Here is an 18,424-nt window from a genome sequence, read left to right as displayed (position 1 = left end):
TGGATAGAAAACCTTTGACATGATAACACAGAAAACCTTTGACATGATAACACAGAATGGATAAAAAACCTTTGACATGATAACACAGAATGATAGAAAACCTTTGACATGTTAACAGAATTGATAGAAAACCTTTGACATGGTAACAATGTATAGAAAACCTTTGACATGGTAACAATGTATAGAAAACCTTTGACGCGGTAACACAGAATGGATAGAAAACCTTTCACGTGGTAACACAGAATGGATAGAAAACCTTTCACGTGGTAACACAGAATGGATAGAAAACCTTTAACATGACAACACAGAATGGATAGAAAACCTTTGACATGATAACACAGAATGGATAGAAAACCTTTGACATGATAACACAGAATGGATAGAAAACATTTGACATGGTAACAGAATGGATAGAAAACCTTTGACATGATTACACAGAATGGATAGAAAACATTTGACATGGTAACAGAATGGATAGAAAACATTTGACATGATAACACAGAATGGATAGAAAACCTTTGACATGATAACACAGAATGGATAAAAAACCTTTGACATGATAACACAGAATGATAGAAAACCTTTGACATGTTAACAGAATTGATAGAAAACCTTTGACATGGTAACAATGTATAGAAAACCTTTGACATGGTAACAATGTATAGAAAACCTTTGACGCGGTAACACAGAATGGATAGAAAACCTTTCACGTGGTAACACAGAATGGATAGAAAACCTTTCACGTGGTAACACAGAATGGATAGAAAACCTTTAACATGACAACACAGAATGGATAGAAAACCTTTGACATGATAACACAGAATGGATAGAAAACCTTTGACATGATAACACAGAATGGATAGAAAACATTTGACATGGTAACAGAATGGATAGAAAACCTTTGACATGATTACACAGAATGGATAGAAAACATTTGACATGGTAACAGAATGGATAGAAAACATTTGACATGATAACACAGAATGGATAGAAAACCTTTGACATGATAACACAGAATGGATAAAAAACCTTTGACATGATAACACAGAATGATAGAAAACCTTTGACATGTTAACAGAATTGATAGAAAACCTTTGACATGGTAACAATGTATAGAAAACCTTTGACATGGTAACAATGTATAGAAAACCTTTGACGCGGTAACACAGAATGGATAGAAAACCTTTCACGTGGTAACACAGAATGGATAGAAAACCTTTCACGTGGTAACACAGAATGGATAGAAAACCTTTAACATGACAACACAGAATGGATAGAAAACCTTTGACATGATAACACAGAATGGATAGAAAACCTTTGACATGATAACACAGAATGGATAGAAAACATTTGACATGGTAACAGAATGGATAGAAAACCTTTGACATGATTACACAGAATGGATAGAAAACATTTGACATGGTAACAGAATGGATAGAAAACATTTGACATGATAACACAGAATGGATAGAAAACCTTTGACATGATAACACAGAATGGATAAAAAACCTTTGACATGATAACACAGAATGATAGAAAACCTTTGACATGTTAACAGAATTGATAGAAAACCTTTGACATGGTAACAATGTATAGAAAACCTTTGACATGGTAACAATGTATAGAAAACCTTTGACGCGGTAACACAGAATGGATAGAAAACCTTTCACGTGGTAACACAGAATGGATAGAAAACCTTTCACGTGGTAACACAGAATGGATAGAAAACCTTTAACATGACAACACAGAATGGATAGAAAACCTTTGACATGGTAACACAGAATGGATAGAGAGTCCATGTTCTCTTTGCCCCCGTTTATCTGTTAAACATGAGAATGAGAATAACCGATTTCGACCACAAAACCCATTTAACTCTTAAATCAGCATGTAGCCACAGGTTTGGGGTTTTTTACCTCACACTCCATACCGAACTCCATTCAGACGGAGGCCGTACAGAGTAGACGTCATTACTCTTCACTTCTCTTCTTCACCTTTTTGCGCGGCTTTTGAGGCGAACCGAGTCAACGGGAAATCAAAGGGTGTCCAAAGTTGGACACGAGGTGAAGAAACGTCTCGTTTCATGGCGACTTCACTGAAAAACGTCAGACTGCTTTCATCCCAGAGCGGACGGAGGGCTTCCCGATGTGATTCGAACGATTTAAATGGGGGGGGGGGAATCCATTAGAATGCTGTTTGTGAGAGGGCGCGCCACAGGGTTAATATGAAATATCTCTTTACTTGAATCACACGTTTTACTCTTCCAGAGTGAACACATGTCCAAACTTGTGCCACGGATGGGTTTGTTTTGTTTTCTTCCCACCACAACCCGATGACCGCTGGATGAAGAGGCACGTCTGTGCTCGGCTTTACATTGTGGATGGAGCTGTTAGGATGTGATGCGACTTTCTGCTTCACCTCTGGCCTAATGCGCTTGCTAGGAACATAAAGACATACAGACAGCGGCACGTTGTACCTTGCAAACATGTTTGCCAAATATCTTGTTTACCTGTATTAAACAAGGCGAGTTGACTAAAACACGTTTTTATTCTAGTCTGACGAGCCGCCCGATGGGATGCCTAATTACGAGATATGGAAGGAGGAGTACATGCATTTTTACTGGGAGCCGCCCAGTGCAACCCCAGTTTTTCCCTGTCGGGTGCTGGGAGCTGGAGCTCGGCCATGGGTCGGTCTGTGAGGGCAGATACCGTCTGGGGTTTTGGTTATCGTGATATTGTGACGGGACTCGAAGGGTTATTCCGGGTTTTTACAACCTGGGTTTTCCTTCATACGTCAGTCATATCATTTTACGTTCCAGGTTCATTTTGTAGATTTTGGACTCGCTGGACTCCGCTTAATAGCGGTGTCTTGGGGGACAACTGGAGTCTGAAACCTGTCCTTTACTCCGAGTGGCGTGGCGGTCTATTCAGTTGCCTACCAACACGGGGATCGCCGGTTCGAATCCTGGTGTTGGTCGGCCGTCCCTTCCCGGGTGGGAAGCCGGATGTGGGTATGTGTCCTGGTCGCTGCACTAGCGCCTCCTCTGATCGGTCGGGGCGCCTGTTCGGGGGGGGAGGGGGAACTGGGGGGAATAATGTGATCCTCCCACGTGCTACGTCCCCCTGGTGAAACTCCTCGCTGTCAGGTGAAAAGAAGCGGCTGGCGACTCCACATGTATCAGAGGAGGCATGTGGTAGTCTGCAGCCCTCCCCGGATCGGCAGAGGGGGGTGGAGCAGAGACCGGGACGGCTCGGAAGAGTGGGGTAATTGGCCAGGTACAATTGGGGGGGGTGGGGGTGTAAATAAATAAAGAGCCATATTTGATACCTTTTTCCACTGACATATTTCTAGCAACAGCCAGTCATTACATTAGCGTTCTGTACTTGCTCCCCCTCTATGCTGCTAATTAGCTTTAATTAAATGTTGGATTTGGATTAATATCCATCCATTCATTACCAAACCCCTTATCCTGCTCTCAGGGTCGCGGGGATGTGGAGCCTACTATCCCAGCTGTCACTGGGCGGCGGGCGGGGAGACACCCTGGACAGGCGGCCAGGCCATCACAGGGCCCCCACACACACATAGGGACGATTTAATACGGCAACATGCAAACTCCACACAGAGGACGACCCGGGATGACCCCCAAGGGTGGACCACCCCGGGGCTCGAACCCAGGACCTTCTTGCTGTGAGGCGACCGCGCTAACCACTGCGCCACCGTGCCACCGCTCTATAGCTAATTAGTTAATTGGATCAATATGTTGCTCAATATTATCACCATGTTGGATGAGATTGTTGATCGGTCTCCTTTCTCCGAAATACGCACGCTACAGCTCGATTATCTTGCTGGTGTTGCGCTAAATTCTGTGACCGTTGAAAATTGCGACCTGGCGTGAACGCTTTCTGCACATGCAGGGTCTCGTTGGTTTGATTGGTGCTCTGGGCTTTCTGGTATGAAACAGTTTTGTGAGCACCGGACGTCTGAAGAAATTCAGGATACCTACTTCGACACGGCCTTTAACGGTAAATGTGCAAGAGGCTCGTTTGGTTGAGCAGGGTGTTTAGACTCCCCATGGCCTCGTCAAGTCTCAACTTTTTGTCTCAAGATATCGTCCAGCAAATCTTTTAAGGAAGCGATTTTTACCATGTTCTGGGTCTGCATCACCGACTGATTTGGGGTATTTTCATATACTCGCTGTCTCTGCAGATCTCCGTCCATCTTTGTCTTGACGTGTGTGTTTGTGTGAGAGATTCGCGTGACATATCTTTGAGTCTTCTGTTTTACACACACACACATATGCATGCACACACACACACACACACACACACACATCCCTCTGGTCCTGCAGTGAGTCCCTCTGGTCTTTCTGGCAGAGTCTTGGCACCGTCCCACACGTCATGTTCTGGACAGTTGAAACAAAGGCTCTTGATGACACGCGTCAAAGAGACACTTTTCCTTGAATACTTCCTGTTTCGTTTCTTCTTCTTCTTTTTTTTTTTAATGGGTTTCTGTGTTCTGTACTGTTAGAGTAGAAAATCCAAATAATCCCTCTGACAAAGCGGAGGCTTTCGCGGCTGCTAAACCTGCACAAATGAGACAAAAAGGACACCGTGTCCTTCTCAAAGCCTCGTGGCGAGACGCCAGCGCTAACCGCCGCGCACGGTGAGAGGGCGTCTTCAGAGAGCCGGTGCTAACTGACCCCCCAGACTGCCCAGGGATCATGGCGGCAGTGGGTGGAGGCGGGCGAAGGCCTCGCCGTGCCAGGCGTGCCCGTGAGCGGATATTTCTAAAGGAGAATATCACCTTTCGATTTTACTGAGACGGAAATCATACGCAGAGACGGGTCGCCGGGTCAGACCGTTCTCGCTATCCTTGACGACATCGAGGACGACGCCGAACCTGCGTACCGTGCTCTTGGAGCAAAGCCGCCGTTGATACTTTGCCACATGGATAACTGCGATCAAAGGAAAAGCGAGGACGGATTGTGCTCCGCTGCGAAACTTGCTGGGCGTGTTTGCACTGTAGTATCACGGTCACGATGTCTTTTGTGAGTCGGACCTTGAGACGGGGCAGTTGGTGGCGCACGGTCCGTGGTGCTGTCAGCAGCCTCAAGCCATTCTTTGTGAACTCGCCTGTCAGTACAGAGAGTGAGTCTTAGAAAAAGGAAAGACGCGTCCAGGTGGCATAGCGGTCTATTCCGTTGCCTACCAACATGGGGGTCGCCGGTTCAAATCCCCGTGTTACCTCCAGCTTGGTCAGGCGTCCCTACAGATGCAATTGGCCGTGTCTACGGGTGGGAAGCATGTGTCCTGGTCGCTGCACTAACGCCTCCTCTGGTCAGTCGGGGCTCCTCTTTTGGGGGGCTGGGGGGAATAAGCGTGATCCTCCCACACGCTGCATCCCCCTGGTGAAACTCCTCACTGTCAGGTGAAAAGAAGCAGCTGGTGACTCCCCGGATCAGCAGAGGGGGTGGAGCAGCGACCGGGACGGCTCGGAAGAGTGGGGTAATTGGCCGGGTACAATTTGGGAGGAAATCAAAAAACAGATAGAAACAGATGAAAGAGGAGGGGAGTTAACAAATAATTAGAATACTTATAATTACAATTAAATTGAGTTCTTTTTCAAATTAAACAACCCAAGCTATGAGTGGAAGGTATTGTTACATACAGGCCTGAGAGGTAGATGGACATGTAAGTAACCTGCTAACATCTATTTCAGCATCTCTGATATATTCTCTGCACCTTTTCACCTCTTATTTCACCAGTAGAAGTCGATCCTGGTGTTGGTATCTGTTTATATCTGTATATCTGTGTTGTCGTGTTGTTATTCTATGTCGGGTACAGTGAGAGAGCCACGGAACCGGAGTCAAATTCCATGTTTGTGCAAATCTACGTGGCCAATAAACATGATTCCGATTCTGATTGTTCTTGCACCTGAATTTATAACCTTTACAACCTTGTTACTTCAGTGCACTTTAACCACAAATATTACTGGGACCAGAATATTGCCAGTGAACATTTGATATCCAGGAATTCACATGATAGACACCACCGCTGACTCTCTGTAACAAAGTAGCCACAATGTCGAACACTGACCACCCTCTTTCCTTCCATCTCTCCGTCTCTCTCTCTCTCTCCATCGCTCTCTGTCTGTCTTTCTTTCTCTCAGTTGATCTTCTACATGGTGGTGCAGACTCTCTACACCCTGGGCCACAGCCTGTCTTTGATCGCCCTCATCACCGGGAGCGCCATCCTCTGCCTGTTCCGGTGAGAGCTGCCGGCGCTGTCGGGCCAAATTGCGTCCGGGCTGCCAAAATGTGTCTGGGTGATGTCATTGCAATGCAGTCGTGACAGTTCGCATTCCTGACATTCCTCTCTCGCCGTAGTTCATAGAGTCGTAATGTTGCAGGCAAAAGCAGGTTTAATAGTGTACTCTTTTTAGCTACATCGCACAATACATGCGCAGGGTCACCTTTTGCATTCCACTTGCAATTGTTTATATGAGGATATGTTTTTTGAAAAGCACAAAAAAAGCATACGTTTAGGCGAAAGTTCATCTACCAGTTGATCACATTGGTAGCTAGCTAGCTAGCTAGCTAGCGTTATGTAGCACAGATGAGATTTTCAATAAAGATGTTCTATAAACCTATTTTCCATTAAAATGAAACGTCCAATATTTGCTATATGTTTTTTGACATCACTGACAAGTTAGCTAGCTAGCTAGCTAGCAACCCAAAAAAAAAAGTCACACAATTTTATTTTAAACAACCAGACTTTTCATGATTACATTGCGATGACATCACCTGGACACATTTTGGCTCGACAGCTCCATTCACAGTTTTAAGCCAGAGTCAGAGTACCATTGCCGTGTCGAAACTGTTCTGGTCAGGATAGACAGCTGTAAATTTTGGTTGTCTGAATCCCCCCCACACACCTTTTTTTCTCCCCAATTGTATTTGGCCAATTACCCCACTCTTCTGAGCTGTCCAGGTCGCTGCTCCACCCCCTCTGCCGTTGCAGGGAGGGCTGCAGACTACCACATGCCTCCTCCCATACATTTGGAGTCGCCAGCCGGCAGTGAGGAGTTTCACCAGGGGGACGTAGCACATGGGAGGATCTCACTATTCCCCCCAGTCCTCCCCCGAACAGGTGCCCCCAACCGACCAGAGGAGGCTTTAGTGCAGCAACGAGCGACATATACCCACATCCGGCTTCCCACCTGCAGACACGGCCAATTGTGTCTGTGGGGACGCCCGACCAAGCCGGGGGGTAACGCGGGGATTCGAACCGGCGATCCCTGTGTTGGTAGACACCGGAATAGACCGCTACACCACCCGGATGCCCCGCCACAACAAATTTTGTGCAAATGTTTTTTTTTTTTTTTTTTTAAATTTCCCCCCCTTTTTCTCCAAATTGTACTTGGCTAGGGTGGCACGGTGGCGCAGTGGTTAGCATGGTCGCCTCACAGTAAGAAGGTCCTGGGTTCGAGCCCCGGGGTAGTCCAACCTTTGGGGTCGTGTCCATTTGTCCTGTGTGGAGTGTGGATGTTCTCCCCGTGTTTGTGTGGGTTTCCTCTGGGGGCTCCGGTTTCCTCCCACAGTCCAAAGACATGGCCAACTGTCTGTAGGGACGCCCGACCCAGCCAGAGGTAACATGGGGATTCGAACCGGCGATCCCCATGTTTGTAGGCAACAGAATCGACTGCTACGCCACCCGGACGCCCAACTTTGTTCATTTCTTAAACTACCTGCCTTTCTTTCTCACATTCAGCTGCTGTGATGAGGTCATAAAATTCTACATTCCATGTTTAGAGGGGACTATTAAAATAGATTGCTATAAAAGCATTCGTGAGTTCGATATTTGTGACTGAGCAGTTGTCTTAGTTAAACCAGTGATAGAAAGTATCAAAAAGGTTGTTTTTGTTATCTTTGTTCTTGTTGTTGTTGGCATGTAAATCTTTAGGACTGTAACTTTAATCAGCCTGATACTTACAGACCCCTTGTCACAGTTCATAGGCTCTGAAAGGTTTTTTTTTTTTTTTGAAGGGGCCAACAAACCGCAAAGATTCTCCTCCCTGCTCACACATAAGCACATGAACAGTGGCGGCTGGTGCTAAAAAATTTGGGGGGGGGGGGCGCAATTTACCTTGGCGCAGCACACCTGACAGCTGCTTTAAAGTCCACACAGTCACAGACTTATTAAGAAGGACAGTGTAGCCTATAGATTTTATCAGGGTTCATAGACGATGGATGATTGACGGTCGAGACGAGGCGTCGTGGTGGGTGTGAACATGATTGACAGCCACCAGAATTGTCCAATCACATTAGATCAAAAAACATTCAAACAATACCGATTCGCTGCCAATAAAAGTGGGCGTGTCCGGGGCGGCACAGAACTGCGCCCCCTGGCAAATCTGAAGAAACCAATCAGACAGCAGCCTCAGGTCACCTGCTCGCCAAAACTCTGAGGGCTTACATAAGGTATCGTTTGGCCGGTGCCCCTCACCCAGGAAGTATATGTATTCAGACAGGAAGTATATGTATTCAGACAGGAAGTATATGTACTCACCCAGGAAGTATATGTATTCAGACAGGAAGTATATGTATTCAGACAGGAAGTATATGTACTCACCCAGGAAGTATATGTATTCAGACAGGAAGTATATGTATTCAGACAGGAAGTATATGTACTCACCCAGGAAGTATATGTACTCAGACAGGAAGTATATGTATTCTGACAGGAAGTATATGTACTCAGACAGGAAGTATATGTATTCTGACAGGAAGTATATGTACTCAGACAGGAAGTATATGTATTCAGACAGGAAGTATATGTACTCAGACAGGAAGTATATGTATTCTGACAGGAAGTATATGTACTCAGACAGGAAGTATATGTATTCAGACAGGAAGTATATGTATTCAGACAGGAAGTATATGTATTCAGACAGAAATCAACCAGACACCATTTGAGCCAATATTTAATGCTGCTGACAGGCGCTCAGAGACTGACAACACTTTTATCTCATCATTATTTGCGTTATACAACTAAATTATATTTAACATGTTTAAGTAGATTTTCATCTCTTGATATTTGAAGGAGGCAGCGGCGCCCCAGCGGCCTGTACTGGCCATCTGCCACTGGACTTCAATCATCTGCTCAAATCACACACACACACACACACACACACACACACACACACACACACACACACAGACAGACAGACAGACAGACAGACACACACACACACACACACACAGCAGGTAATGACAGACAGGTCTTGCATGGATGAAACACTCCTGAATGTAGCTGCCTCCAAACCTAATGTATTTCTACTTGATGAGAAGCTTCCAGGTGTTTTTGGAGTGACGGCAGCTGCTTATTTTTCCGATATACCCCGAGGTCAATTAATTAAAAAGTTTAAAACAGTGTTAGCTTAAAGTGTTGAAGCTAAACTTGAGGGAAAGTGATTTGAATATTGTCCTTTGTAAGAGCGGAGTACCATCATGAAGTGATTCAAAGTTCTGAAGAAGAACTTTGGAAACTCAGACTAGGTGAAGAGGCGGTGTTGGTTTTGGTTATGGACACATTAGAACCGGCAGGAAGATGAATATTCCACAGCTCAGTGTCTTGTGCTGCCGGCTGTGCACGTGACAGCCCACTGCCAACTTACTGCTAAATTGGATTTAACGAAATGTTTTTACATGCTAGAGCTCATCGAGTCTGTTAATTGGAATAATTCTAATTACTTCTTTTTCACCTTTAGCCTTGCAGTTACCAACAGAAAGTTATTTTCCATATTATTTCTAATGACGTGCACTTAATCCAGTGGATCCACAAGCATTCAGGGAGCCAACGAGTGTTTTGAAGTCTACAGGATACGTGCCTCTACAGGATATGTGCCCTAACTCAGACCGTTACTGCCCGTCCGCGAAGAGCAAATGGATTAAGATGAGCTAAAAAAAAAAATCTTATTTTTTGGAAAGCAAAGATAGATTCGATCAATTACACAGCAGGATTCTCAACAGACTCTGAAGTCCCAAAGGCAGTGAAACTTAGTTTACACATAAATGACAATGCAGACTTTCAGTTCAGATATGAAAAATGTGAAAAGGGCACTTTTCTGTGACTTAAATTTTCTAAGAGATACTGCAGTTGTAAGAGAGTGTCAGTGTCTATATATATAGCAGCTGGATAGTTTAGTAGGTAAGAATGTCAGCTTTGCTTGCTGGAGATTGGTGGTTCAGACCCCAGTTGGGACGAGTCTCCAGTAGGTGTCCGTGGGTTAGACTCCTAATGCTATACAAGCCAGCTACCTCAGATGTGAATGAGAGTAACATGAATAGACTCATACCGGCTCGGACATCACCCAGGTTAACAAAGTCCGCGTTAGTTGTTGGAGAACCAGGGCAACCTGATGAGAAATGGGCTTCTGGAACAAGACATTCATGGACAAGGGCTGAGAACGTGGAACTGATGGAATGCTACTATAACAGCAGACCCCTGGAGAGGGGCTCTATGAAGTGACCTACTTCCACGCTGACTCAGAAGCTGTTAGTGGCTCAATGCTCGAACATCAATAGAAGGAAGCTACTGTCACGACTTGAGATGGAGAGGCTCCAACAGGATGACTATACAATTCACCACCCTTAATGGCTGCCCAGTAGGCAGGAAATACATGAGGACAGCCTTCAACCAGCTGAAACAATCCTACCAGCCATGACAGCTGAAGCTACTGAGGTTTACATGAGAATCATGGCCAGACTAAAGGCAGTCAAACCCTGGGCACGGCTTCCACGACTTAGTGACAAAGTACCATCACAAAGCCTGCTTGCGGATCTGAACACAGCCTTACGCAGTATCTCGACTGTCACCATAACAAAGACCAATGAACTTGAGTGGCGATATCTCCAAAAATAAGAAGAAGATGGCAGGGCCAGGTGTTGTTTAGGTGTTGTTTAGCAGAAGGACTAAGGGATGCAGGCAGGCCAAAAGAATGGCACAACACAAGAGAGCTAACATGTCAGGCCAGGACTCCGCAGTCTACACCCATCTACAGGCAAGTGGCCACTCTTTCAGGGAGGAGGATGTGCACGTCCTTGATAAGGAGGAACGATGGTTTGAACGGGGAGTCAAAGGGGCCATTTATGTTAAAAGAGAACAGCCATCCCTGAACCGAGGGGGGGCCTAAGAGTACATCTGTCGCCATCTTACAATGCTGTGATTCTTACTGTTCCCCAATCTTTTGTGAATAGCACACATGGCCATCGAAACTCTAGTTAAAGGTCACACCCATATTTGCATATGAAACTGGTCGTTAGACAGCTGTATTGTACTGTATTGTTTATAAGGGGTGAGGATACCTGTAGTCAATTTAGACTGAAGATGTGACTTGGTTGAGTGATGAAACATCTGTCAATAAACGATGTATCCCGATGAACTGATTCAACCTTCTTTGATTGTCTTACCAGGATTATTGAGCATGTATCAAGACAGAACAAGAACAAATACAAGAAAGCTAAGAAATAAACCAAGATAGCGATAGCAAGGGCAAGAGCATACGAGGACCTGTACAAAAGACTATATACAAAGGAAGGAGAGAAGGATATATAGATAGAATAGCCAAACAGAGAGACAGAGCAAGCAAGGATGTTGAACAAGTAAAACTGATCAAGGATGCAGATGGAAGAGTACTGTCAAAAGATGAGGATATTTTACAGAGATGGAAGGATTATTTCAGTCACTAACTGAATGAAGAGAATAACAGAAAGAAGGACAGATGAACCATCAAGGAACAAAGAGGACATGGGAGAGATTACGAGGGATCAGGAGATAAAAGCGTTGCAACGAATGAAAAATGGAAAAACTGTAGGGCAGGACAATATACCAGCAGAAGTTTGGAAATGCTTAGGCGATACTGGCATAGAGTTCCTGTCTAGACTCTTCAACAACATAAAACGGACTGGGAAAATACCAGATGAATGGGGAAAGACTATTGTGGTACCAATTTACAAGAAAAAAGGTGATGCTCAAAGTCTCAACAACTACAGAGGGCTAAAATTGAGGGGACATACAATGAAATTAAGGGAGAGAGTAATTGAAGTGAAACTTTGGAAGAAAGTGACTGTAAGGGAGGAACAATTTGGATTCATGCCTGGAAGAAGTACCACAGATGGGATATTTGTACTCAGGACCTTAGCTGAAAAATACATTGGACAGCAAGAATTGCACTGCATATTTATTGATTTGGAGAAGGCATATGACAGAGTGCTGAGAGAGGAGTTGTGGTATTGCCTGAGAGCAAAGAGAGTGGCAGAAAATTACATCAGCATAATTCAGGACATGTACAGGGACTGTAAGACTAGTTCGATGTGCAGTTGGAAGAACAAGCGAGTTTGAGGTGAAGGTAGGACTGCATCAAGGATCAGCGTTGAGTCCTTTCCTGTTTGTGATACTGATGGACAGCCTCACAGAACATCTTAAAAAAGCACCACCATGGTGCATGAAGTCTGCTGGTGACATCATGCTAGCAAATGAGAACAAGGAAAGGTTAGGGAGAGATCTTGAAGTTTGGAGAGAAGTGCTAGAGATTGGCGGACTAAAGATCAGCAGAACAAAGACTGAGTACCTGTGTATAAATAAGCAAGTTTAAAGTCCAGGATTGACCTAGGAGGAGAAGATATCCCAGCAGTTAAGGAATTAAAGTACTTCGGATCGACAATACACACAGAAGGTGGTGGTAAGAAGGAAGTCAAGAAAAGGACACAATCTGGGTGGAATTCATGGAGAAAGGTAGCTGTGACAAAAGAATGCCATTGAGGGTGAAGGGCAAGATATATATAAATCAATGGTTAGGCCTGCCATGCTGTATGGTATGGAAGATATGACAACAACAGAAAGGCTAGAATCTACATTACATGTAGCAGAGATGAACATGCTGCGTTTGGTCCTTGGGAGTGACTAGAAAAGACCAGAAGTAAAATGAAGAAGTGAGAGCCACATTCACAATCAGAGGAATGGATGAGAAGTCGAAAGAGACAAGATTGAGATGGTTTGGACGTAATAATAATTCATGATTACAATTATATACGATATTATTTAGGGCGAGGAGATCGGACATCCGGAGGGAGCTCGGAGTAGAGCCACTGCTCCTTCGCATCGAAAGGAGCCAGTTGAGATGGTTTGGGCTTCTGATTAGGATGCCTCCTGGGCACCTTCCTTTGGAGGTTTATTGGGCACGGCCAACTGGGAGGAGATCCTGGGATAGACCCAGAACGCGCTGGAGGGACTACATGTCCAATCTGGCCTGGGAACGCCTTGGGATCCCCCAGGAGGAGCTGGAGGGCGTTGCTGGGGAGAGGGACGTCTGGAGTGCCCTACTTAGCTTGCTGCCACCACGACCCGACCCTGGAAAAGCAGCTGAAGATGAGATGAGATTTATATAGCTCTTTTCTAGACACCCAAAGCACTTCACATTGAAGGGAGCAACTCACTTCAACCGCCACCAATGTGTAGAACCCACCTGGGTGATGCACGGCAGCCATTTTTGCACCAGAATGCTCGCCACACATCAGCTTGAGGCGGAGAAGGAGGAATCATTGAACCAATTACATGGGTGGATGATGAGGTAGCCAGATGGAGACAGCCAGGTTGGAAATTGTGCCAGGACACCAGGGAAGCCCCTACCCTTTGCGATAAGCGCCATGGGATCTTTAATGACCACTGTGAGTCAGAACCTCGGTTTAACATCTTATCCGAAGGACAGCATCTCCTACAGCACAGTGGCTGCATCAGTGCACTGGGGCATTAGGATTTGATATTTTTTATTTTTATTCGGACCAGAGGGAAAGACTGCCCCCTACTGGCCTGCCAACACCAATTGCAGCAGCAACTCAGTTTTTCCCAGGAGGTCTCCGAGCCGAGTACTAGCCAAGCCCATACCGCTTAACATCCATCATTTGGCAGAGCCAGGGGGTACATGTTGGTATGGCTGCCAGCACGTGTACAGAGAGGAGGCATAGACTATATGGGAAAGAAGGTATTGGACCTGGAAATACTTTGCAAAAGAAAAAAAAAGAACACCAAGGAAAAGATGGAGAGACCAGATCGAGGAGGACATGAGGAGGGTTGGACTGCGGGGGAGGGACGCATCAGGCAGAAAGTTATGGAGGTCAAAAATCCGCTGTGGCGACCCCTGAGAAACAGGGAACACGCTGAAAGACGAATCCAGTAACGTTCAAGAGAATTGTGTGCTTCCAGCTTTGTGTCAACAGTTTGGTGAAGGGCCCTTTCCTGTTTCAGCATAACAATGCCCTCATGCACAAAATAAGGTTCATAGAGACAAAGTTTTGTGAGTTTGGTGCGGAAGAACTTGACTGGCCTACACAGAGCCCTGACCTCAACCCCATCCAACACCTTTGGGATGAATTGGACCTCCATGAGCCAGGCCTTCTCCCCAACATCAGTACCCGACCTCACTAATGCTCTTGTGGCTGAATGGGAGGCGAGTCCCCACAGCCATGTTTCAAAATCTAGCAGAAAGCCTTCCCAGAAGAGTGGAGGCTGTTACAGCAGCAAAGGAGGGACCAACTCCATATTAATGCCCATGGTTTTGGAATGAGATGTTGAACAAGCACATATTGGTGTGATGTTCGGGTGTCCACATACTTTTGGCCATGTAGTGCATATATGTATGTATTTATGTAATAAACTCACACATACATAAAGTATTCAATACATTATGAGTGTGTGCAGACGACAACAAACGAAACTGACAATGACTTTCTCTTGTTGTAGCCAAGGTCAGAGATGCTGACATTTTGAAAGCCATTGAACTCTATTGTATTCCAAAAACCAGTTTAACCAGGTCGCAGAGCTGCATCCAAATTTTGTCCAACACAACTCATCATTGCAAATGACATGGGCATTGTGTTTTTCTCTGAATGTCTTCAGACAGACACATCAACAAGTTTCTTTTCTATGTAAACAAGACACTACAAGATAAGGTGTCGCCATCTTCCCGCTACCGGTGCGGGAAGATGGCGGCGTGAACTTACTATTGTGGCGGCCTCACCTAGTAGCATCCATGCAGTGTCTTTGTCCACGTCTGCGTCTAAGTTGTCTTCATATGATGGCTGGGAGAGCTGGCGCTGGATCAGCTGGAAGAGCTTGGTCTGCTGTATCCTGTGGGCCCAGGGACCACGGCCCTCCCCGGAGCCAAGCCCCGAAGAGGAAGCACCTAGGGCGGGTCTTACAGGATGAAGAAGTCGGGCAGGCTAAGCTAACTGCTAGCCCATCAGGAATCAGGAACATTTATTTGTCATTTCATGTACTTGCATACATCCAGACTGGCAGTTCTGATGACACCGAGGGCGGTCTAGCGGCGGCCTCGCCTGGTGTTGACTGTGTTTTTGGTGTCGTCATGTGGAGTGCAGGGATTGTGTCGAGGGTGTCTGACTGGGAGAGCTGGCGTCGGATCGGCTGGGGGAGCCTGGTCTGCTGCGTCCAGTGGGCCAAAGGACAACAGCCCTGCCTGGAGCTGCACCCAAGGAGGAAACACCGAGGGCAGTCTGGCAGGACGCGGATGCGGGGCAGGCTAAGCTAACTGCTAGCCAATGCAGACCGGCAGTTCCGACAGTCATCCTGGCTGGCGTTCGTTCTCCTGGATGTGTTGGATATATGTGTTTTTGTAGCTTTTGTAGTTTTTGGATATGTGTTTTTGTAGTTTTGTGGCTTTTGTAGTTTTTGGATATGTGTTTTTGTCTTTGTGTTGCGCTGCTGTGGGCTGGGGGAAACAACATTTCGTTTCATGAAGTGCATGAAATGACAAATAAATGTTCCTGATTCCTGATAAGGCCTATATTTCCCTCAAATGAAAATAAACTGGCTTCATGCTTTAAATGCAAAAATCTCCATTGCCACAGGAATACATTTATATTCATGTGTTGTGTGTGTCTGTGTGTGTGTGTGTCATACATTTGGATTTGGTAGAAAGCTCCACTGCACAAGGAACTACATCCACCTCAACCTGTTCTTGTCCTTCATCCTGCGGGCGGTGGCCGTCCTGGTTAAAGATGACATCCTGTTTTCTCGGAACACGCAGTGCTCCAACCAGCCCTCCCTGGTGAGGTCACCACCTGCCTCCGTTTGTGCGGCACTCTTCGCCGAAGTACCCACACACGCTCTCGTAGCAAGGCAACATGCTCTAGGTGGAGGAAGGGCGCAGGCGAGTTTATTGGGACATGAATGAACATTCATTCGTTTGTTCCCTAGATCCACGAAATCCCTCTCCGGGTTGCTCCCAGTGGCGGCCGGTGAAAACCAGGAATGAAAACCTGTGTACTCTTGGTACACATTTTTAGACCCAACTTCTTTATATTTACATTGCATATCTATTTTAGCCATTTGGCAGACACTTTATCCAACATGGCTTACAAGAGAGTCAACAGTCAGTAGATCAGTTACATTGTTGCCGTCAAGCATTACATAGTAATGATATAGTAATAATAATATGCTAATATAGTATAATAATATAGTAGTACTATATGAAGTATTGGCAGTAGTAGTAGTAGTACATTTGCAGCACGGTAATCATATCATAGTTGTACTATATGAGGTATTGGTAGTAGTAGTAGATTTACTATATAGTAATCACACTATAACCAAGAGTACATGCCAAGTCAAGCACATTTAGTAAAGCTGTCGCTCAGATCATCCAGAGGCGGCGAATGTGAAAATCAAAGTATAAAATGGATCAGTTTTGAACCTTTTTATGTACTGTGTTTCCGTTTGTCTCCCTGCGTGTGTGTGTGTGTGTCTCTCCAGATTGGTTGCAAGACCAGCCTGGTGTTTTTCCACTACTTCATCATGGCCAACTTCTTCTGGTTGCTGGTAGAGGGCCTCTATCTTCACACCCTCCTCATCGTCATCTTCTCAGAGAACAGACACTTCATCGTCTACCTGCTCATCGGCTGGGGTAAGACAGTATTAACCTCACAGATCGGCACATAGTGGGTGTCAGGGTGGCGTGGCAGTCTATGCCGCTGCCTACCGGCACGGGGATCACCGGTTCGAGTCCCCGTCTTGCCTCTGGCTTGGGCGGGCATCGCTACTGACACAATTGGCTGTCTGTGGGTGGGAAGCCAGATGTGGGTATGTGTCCTGGTTGCTGCACTAGCGCCTCCTCTGGTCAGTCGGGGCGCCTCTTCAGGTGGGAGTGGGAACTGGGGGGAATAGCGTGATCCTCCCACGCGCTACGTCCCCCTGGTGAAACTCCTCACAATCAGGTGAAAAGAAGCAGCTGGTGACTCCAAAGAAGTGGCTGGCGACTCCACATGTATGGGAGGAGGCATGTGGTAGTCTGCAGCCCTCCCCGGATCGGCAGAGGGGGTGGAGTAGCAACCGGGACAGCTCGGAAGAGTGAGGTAATTGGCAAGTACAACTGGCGAGAAAAGGGGGGGGGTCCAAAGGGGGAAAAAACAGATAGGCACATAGAGAGAGAGAAAGCTATATAGACGGAGGCAAATAGATAAAGTGTTGGGGGTCCACCTTATCATATCAATATCATGTAGTCCATTAAGTGGACAACCTTTTCAGTAGCTTGATGTCATACAGTTGGTGTGGGTCACCCATCCAGAGCTGCAGGGGTCGTACAGTCATGAAAAACCTGGAAAGGTCAGTAAATTAAAAAAAAAAAAAATTATTTCCGGGCCCGAGAAACACCCTCTAGAGAGCGCTAGAGATATTTTGGCTTCACTTTTCAAAATCATCTATATTGTCCACTTCTCATACAGTCTACGAACGAGCATGCTAACCCTGGTGTAATGGAAGATGTGGAGACCCCCCCCCCCCAAGATCTGAAAAATGGCATTTTTTATCTTGCAGGAAGGTGATCCTATTTTTTTCATTTTGATTTTTCATTTTGATATACTCTATTGATCCCCGTGGGGAAATTCCTCCCTGCATGTGACCAATCCTAGCTGTGTGGCTAGGAGCAGTGGGCAGCCGCCATGCAGCACCCGGGGCCAACTCCATTTCGTCTTGCCGTGCCGTGGCTAGGGACACAGACAGGAGTACTAACCCTAACATGCATGTCTTTTTGATGGTGGGGGAAATCGAGCACCCGGAGAAACCCCACCGCAGACATGGGGAGAACATGCAAACTCCACACAGAGGACGACCTGGGAGTTTCATGTTCTCCCCGTGTCCGATCCGAAAAATGGTGTTTTTCTGTCTTTTGGGGAAGTGATCTGACGTTGCTGGAACAAGGTATTTAAGTTTGTGCGTGGATAGAATAGAATAGAATAGATGTGCTTCTTCGCCATGCTGCTTGCCCATGTCGTGCATACAGTCTCTTCAAAGTGGAGCAAAACTGAGTTGATCACATTTTGTTTCTTCCAAGACGTTCTTGCTGCTCTGGAAAAAAAAAG

At 45.9% G+C, this 18,424-nt stretch overlaps 1 protein-coding gene across 1 annotated transcript in view; it reads left to right on the top strand.

The window, feature by feature from the left end:
* Window positions 1-18,424, top strand: part of vipr2 (vasoactive intestinal peptide receptor 2) — a 76,781-nt gene that overhangs the window by 45,307 nt on the left and 13,050 nt on the right. Inside the window, exons 5-7 of the mRNA XM_056293929.1 lie at window positions 6,166-6,263; window positions 15,987-16,119; window positions 16,821-16,971. Of these exons, the coding sequence (XP_056149904.1) occupies window positions 6,166-6,263; window positions 15,987-16,119; window positions 16,821-16,971 (382 nt within the window). The remainder of the gene's footprint in view (window positions 1-6,165; window positions 6,264-15,986; window positions 16,120-16,820; window positions 16,972-18,424) is intronic.

This window comes from Lampris incognitus, chromosome 14 (assembly GCF_029633865.1).
Source record: "Lampris incognitus isolate fLamInc1 chromosome 14, fLamInc1.hap2, whole genome shotgun sequence".
NCBI classification, from domain to species: domain Eukaryota; kingdom Metazoa; phylum Chordata; class Actinopteri; order Lampriformes; family Lampridae; genus Lampris; species Lampris incognitus.
Note: the sequence above shows the minus strand (reverse complement) of the source record. Positions and strands in the feature narration are given on the sequence as shown.